Source organism: Neodiprion pinetum, chromosome 3 (assembly GCF_021155775.2).
Source record: "Neodiprion pinetum isolate iyNeoPine1 chromosome 3, iyNeoPine1.2, whole genome shotgun sequence".
Lineage (NCBI taxonomy): Eukaryota > Metazoa > Arthropoda > Insecta > Hymenoptera > Diprionidae > Neodiprion > Neodiprion pinetum.
The window spans coordinates 38,035,561-38,041,785 of NC_060234.1; the positions used below are offsets into that span (position 1 = coordinate 38,035,561).

The 6,225-nt window shown below is 38.3% G+C and overlaps 2 protein-coding genes across 2 annotated transcripts; one reads left to right on the forward strand and one right to left on the reverse strand.

The window, feature by feature from the left end:
- The first annotated feature begins 142 nt into the window (after nucleotides 1-142).
- Rsph9 (Radial spoke head protein 9) lies at nucleotides 143-2,023 on the forward strand. Its single transcript, XM_046616729.2, has 4 exons — nucleotides 143-369; nucleotides 468-633; nucleotides 701-989; nucleotides 1,060-2,023. Exons 1-4 carry the CDS (start codon nucleotides 143-145, stop codon nucleotides 1,218-1,220), a joined length of 843 nt encoding a protein of 280 aa, XP_046472685.1. The 3' UTR covers nucleotides 1,221-2,023.
- LOC124214459 (ubiquitin thioesterase otubain-like) lies at nucleotides 1,389-4,205 on the reverse strand. Its single transcript, XM_046616731.2, has 5 exons — nucleotides 4,040-4,205; nucleotides 3,916-3,968; nucleotides 3,535-3,834; nucleotides 3,240-3,440; nucleotides 1,389-2,986 (listed from the first exon to the last, which is right to left on the reverse strand). The coding sequence occupies exons 1-5, from the start codon at nucleotides 4,080-4,082 to the stop codon at nucleotides 2,789-2,791; spliced, it is 795 nt and encodes a 264-aa protein (XP_046472687.1). The 5' UTR covers nucleotides 4,083-4,205; the 3' UTR covers nucleotides 1,389-2,788.
- Nucleotides 4,206-6,225: the final 2,020 nt, after the last annotated feature.

The following is a 6,225-nucleotide window of genomic DNA, read 5'->3' on the forward strand; positions in this document are numbered from 1 at the left end:
ACTTTATCGCTTACCGAGCGTTTGCTTTTTTTTGACGTTTATTAGCCTTGTATTATCCTGCTGCTCGCCAAATCTTGCCGCAGGCTTTATCTGAAATCCAACTTTTCCACAATTGATAAAATTTCATCATTCGTGAAACACTATGGAGTGTATTAGGCTGATAGATACACTGGATCTTTTAGGGCACGCCGGCGTTTGCGTGGGTACCGAAAATTCTCAGCTCCTTCAAAACTCTCTGATAATTCTACAGAACGAAAATCATTTCCGCAAATGCTATTACTGGGGACGAATTAACGGGATACAGAACGACTACCACGTTGCTTATGGTTATGAAAAGGAATGTCTTAGTGGTCGGATATATTTTTATAGGTGAGCAACTTTGCAAAATTCGTGTCACTATCCCCGTGTACCGTACTTTGATAACATTTTGCAGTGAACTATGATTATATTTCAATCTTTACAATTAGTACAAACTGCCTGGACTGGCTGTTGATGCCGAAAGTCACAAAATGTGGAAGGTTTCTAACACCGTTAGCAGTGACAAGATTCGAAGGTGATCCATCGATAATCACCAACGTTTATAAGGCGAATCCACCTTTTCCACCAAACGAAGATTCCAAACGGCATTATGACGTACTTTTTATCGTGAAATTTACTTGAGCACAACATTCGATCTTCTAATCAATTTACAATAATCTAGGGACCTATTCCAAAAGAATTGAAGGAAGAGGATCGCCTGGCTTCGCTTGTAGATCTAATAAACGAAGATGCGTTCGTCGTTCCCAGGGGCGCTTGGTTCAAGGCTCCCAATGGAGAAGTAATAGAAAATCCAGGTTTTGAAGGGATAACCCTTACCGAAGCTCAACATCTAAAGTCATTTTTGCATGGTCGACTTCCGCAGCAAAAGTGGAATACGAATCTGCTGACTAGATCAGATTACAATTACGCTGTTGATTTTCTAGACACTATCGACACGGATGTTCCAGAAGGTTCGAACCATAGCTGGGAGTTTATTTCTCTAGAAAAACTTGAAAAAGAACGTTTAATTTATACTCCTAGGATGCTGGGATTTACAATTCCTGCTCGGATGTCGTATGGTTACTTTACACAGCCTGTACTGGCCGGGAATGACCTTTTATCATAAATTAAACTCACCTCATTACGGATCAATGTACATCGGATACGGAAAGAAGAATTTAGATGTTCCGTTCATGGTTTGATATATTTCGAAAACATCTGCCCGAAGAATAAAAAATTTGTTCGCCCTTCAACGATATTTGAATCGTGATAACAGTGATTGGATTAATTTCCTGTAAATGAGATTGTTAATTGATTCAATTACAGGCGTACAGTTACCTCAATGTAAGGAAACCATTTTACATGATAAATATATTTCATAAATTTAATGACAAAATCACATTCAATTACATTTATTTATTATCTTGAATTTCGAATCAAGGTATAATAGCTTAACAAATTATGCTAATTTAATTGAAAGAAATTTAGGACAAACAATGAGTGTCATCATTCGACAAGTTGAAATTTAAATGTCGCAGAGAAGATGTCAATAAAAATAATGCAAGGTAAAACATTTAGAAAATCGTAACTTACAATTAAATTCGGATAATAATCGCTCTTATGAATTCTAAGAATTTCTCTATTGAGTAATACGTTACCCTCCCCCAAACAATGCCTGCAATAATTATGATTAATCTTTGTGATGTCTAAGGCCAAATTATTTGATTTATTACGAAATGTTAATTACGTTGAGATTTGGATACATTTATCAAATTAACATTTTTTAATTATACATATTCCAGTTCTAAAAGTTTTTATAAAATGGTAACTGATGTGATAACAGAGTATGAAACTAATAACAATGACGGACAGATCAGACAACCCAAAAAACGGAATCTCATGATCTATTACCTATAATAAAAATGAGTCGTCGATCTTTTTCAATTTCTAATACTCTCAGATTCTCGCGTACACTGAATCAATATATCTGCGTTCAAATATTTTATATGCCATGAAAAAAGTATTTAACATTAGCTACCTACTATATAAAGTAATTTTTGCATTACCTCAGTATGTCGAGGTTTACTAATATTAACCAGTTTGGGTCTCACAATCGTAGAACTTTGTGTATAAAATGGTGAAGAAAAAGCTCATGAAATTATTATAACGGTAATATTGGATGACAATATACTAGCCCTAGGGCGAATTGTAGTAAGACCGTATTGCAACAAGTAAAGAGAACAATGTAATACACAAATTTATATTCTATTTTTTGTGGACAGATTCACATTAATTGTTCGATTGCACAGGACGCGATATCATCATCCAAGAGCTAATACAGTTCTGTGAGTAATCGTTTTTAATAATTTGTATATTTTGATTTTGATACATACCGCATACAGAGTTTTTAGCTCCTTTCTGGACACAGAAGTATGTGATCTGTTAGACAGAATACTCAACTTGAAATTTATACTATATAATTTGTTGTCGTCTACAGCGAACCACTTTTTTGGATTTGATAGATAGTCGCTCAGCTAGGTTTCCAGGTGGAATCGAGTATCCTGCGTTGTACAGATGAACCTACATGTCTAGAATGGAGCATAGCACTCTGTATAACGTTAAAAAATCACAAACGATATGACATGCAAGATTCATCGATTTAGTTTGTTTAATGCTTCAAGATTAATTCATGTTGTGGATCTGGGAATGGACTGTATTCAATTTTGTAAGACATGGGAGGAAGAAGGAGAGCAAGCAAGGAACAAATTCATCAAGGATAGAGGATGTCATAGTGGCCAGGTCGGTAGAGAAGGTGAACAGCAGGCGGTACTCCCTCTGGGAAGTCATGTGCTGTTGCTTCTGTTCCAGCACCTCGATCCATGTAACGCACTTGGACTCCTGTTCCCAAAGCAGCACTCATCGCTATAATATGGATGTGGTCTGATTCTTTGTACATTGGCTCCACTTCCTGTATTAAAAGAAAAATGATATCATAGTGAAATGCATTAATTGAAACATAATTACTCTAAGTGTCACTTTATAAAACTTTGTTCGAATTGATGCGATTTGGTAAAGTCTGACATCCACGATTTTGACAGGATTTAAAAGCAACAATCACAAAGCCAGTGATAGTTTCAAGTGTTTCAGTTTTGCAGCTTCTATGGAAATGATGTTAAAGTATCAGCTGTAGTTTTTTTATACATTGAGTATTAACAACAGACCTGATGGCAGAACTCAGTAACCGTGCGATCTCCCTCGATAAAATGCTGATAGAAGTCAGCCTCGCGTTGCAACTGGCCAGATGCGATTAGCCTGAGATAAACGACAACATAATCGGAATATCCTTGTTCATTAAAAAGCTTATGGAGCTCTAAGCGACTAGCTTCGGTACCAGCACCCACTTTGTCGATGACCTCCATGAACTGAAAGCACAAGTTTAATTGAAGAATTTATCTGAAACTTTTGGTGTAATAATTCTAAACAAAATTTAAAAGGATATGTAAGATGATTACTTACCGTGTCGTGAAAGTCTTCGACAGTAAATTCTGGGAATCCTAAAGAGACAAGATTATCTTTGCTCTTAAGCGCGAGCTCCCTGAATTTTTCAAATTCATCTTTAATGTCGATCAGTCTTTCTAGATAAGCGTAACTGAAAGCACGGAAGAAGCAATTGCCGTCGGGTCTGGTCCTCCGGATATAAGAGTATTTTTGTCCTAAGGTTTTAGCTTTGGAAAGATAAACCTCATCCTCCAGGTATTCACGCTCCAAACTTTGGAGCGGCTCCTTCTCCCCTACTAAAGCTATCGACTCGGAAATCTACAACGTGGAAGCAGAGCTGGATAAGTTGCTGGAGAAAAATTTCCAGATTGAGAAAAAATAAATAAATAAACTTTTAACCTCTTTTTCGATTCGCCGCTGTTGTTGCAGGATCAACTCATCTTGATTGACTTCTGCAACAAAAGTAACAAGGTCAGTTGGTACGGATGATTATTTATACAATTATTCTATTAGCGTTGACGACCTGTGTTTTCTGCCGGCTTCTGTTGCGATGGCTTGTTTTCCATATTTCGGGTAATTTTCAAAGCTAATTTCACAGCCACTGTTGGCCACTGTCAAATCAACCAGCCGAAAACAAAAGCCAAATCCCTGTTACGGCCATTCATTGGAAATCAGATGTTTTTCGTGCGGAATCCTAGCGAGGCTTGCCACTTATTTGAAATCTATCTTACCCACGGTTGATAATACAGAGAATTTTTGAAATCACTCGCTCCACCAATAAGCACTCCCCGTATCTACGTACTTACTGTCGGCAAGAAAAGAGAACCAAAGACACTTGGTCATGGCGCGAAACTTTGTTTATTTAGAAATAGGCACGCTGACTAACAAAGCTAGAACTCGCCTTTATAGTCTAGGTACTTCGATTAGGTTGATGGTATGAATGCGAGCCGAATCCAATTATCGAGATCCGATACTGTTCTCTATGGTCGCAAGTAGAATTATCTAGATATTTGATCAATTCAGGAGGTAACAAAAAAAAAGAGAATCTTTGGAATTAATTTTCACTGAACCCAGTTCGGCAAGCCATAGGATGATAGCTAAAAAATTATAACCACATTTAAAGTTACGTCTGTAGGTATTAATCAGGTGGCCTTTTTCCTGGAACATATATGATTATTTCCCACAGGGCAGAAAGTGCATTGGAATATTCAAAGGAAAGGTGGAGTATTCATATCTACGCCTTGTTCGTGATATGTAGCGAACGGATTTGTCTCGATACTGTGAGTGCCCCAGGGCGCGTACAAGGCAACACAAACTCTGATCCACACGCTGACAAAAGTTCATCAACCTGGTACACAACGCGCGGGGATCACGAAAAATGACAATAACCAGACGGTATGGTGATTAAGAATGTCTCTTGCTCGAATCCGTACTCCATTTACCAATTCCGTAGAGAATGTTCGATGTTGTCGAAATCTATGTGGATGAACTGTGGTTCTATTTTTAATAGTAATCTTCATAATTTATACGTACTATCGTGATTTCCTGCGAGATCCATCAACGTGATGTAACTCAACGTACCTATTTTAAGAGTAAGCCATTACCCACATTACATGAATTCTAAATTTCAGGAAGATTTTCATAACTTGGATGCAAAAATGGTTCTTTCGATCCAAGTATTCAGTCGCAGTTTATAAAATAATAAGAAAAATCTTACTCGTGTATTTCACATGTGAATGTTCTCATGAAATCAACATGGCCATCGCTCTCTCACTTGCGATTTTATTTCGGCTGTACGACACTTTCGCGAACTCATCAGTTTTTCAGCGGTATTTCACGCTGAACAAGGTGATGGCAGGAATAGCTTGATTATGATTTCACATTCAGTATACGTCTGAAAACTCATGTCAGAATTCATTCGAAATTCATTCGTACCTGCTGAATACCGATTAGCTCACATGATTTGTGATTGGATTTACTTGAAGAAAGTAAGCCGTCAAAGGCCTGGTATTTCTTATAAAATATGGCAAAAGCCGCAGAAGCATATCTTGGATATCCTGATTTTTCAATTACGTTGGCTTTGGAGATAAGGTTATGTACGCTTATGATATCAATTTACTGATGATCGTTGAGAATGTCACGCTGACTTGAATGCGAGCCAGTGAAACAATGCACCTGGCAGGTGGAAAGACAAACGGCTATTGAAAAACAATAGCTGGTAAAACAGACAATGGACCGAGGAGCGTGAGTTGTGGCGACTCCAGGGGGAGGAAGGTCGGTTGATTTATACGGGACAACGAAGTCTCCACAGTCGACAGACCTAAGTGAGTTCGTCTTTTCCCATGGTGTTGTAATATGCATGCTTACATCCCCCAGTACTTTCGACGCAGCATTTTTCTCCTCCACGTATCTTCCCAACAGATCACAGCCCCTTCCCCCGTTTCGAAATATACAGGTTATCTGCTCTCCTGAGTTTTCCCGGGTTTCAGCTCGACGTAGTTTGTATTATACGCGAACGAGTACCACATTATGAAACGTAAAACGTAGAGTAATTCGGTGGCTTGTTTGCACTGGTCCACTGGCTTTCATGCGGTTCGCTACTTTGGTCCGCATTATACATCGCCTGCAGCTCCTGAGCAATTTCTATTCAAACTAGTAGAAACTCAACCGCGATGGACCATGTGCCGTAAATAGGGTGCACCGTAGTGC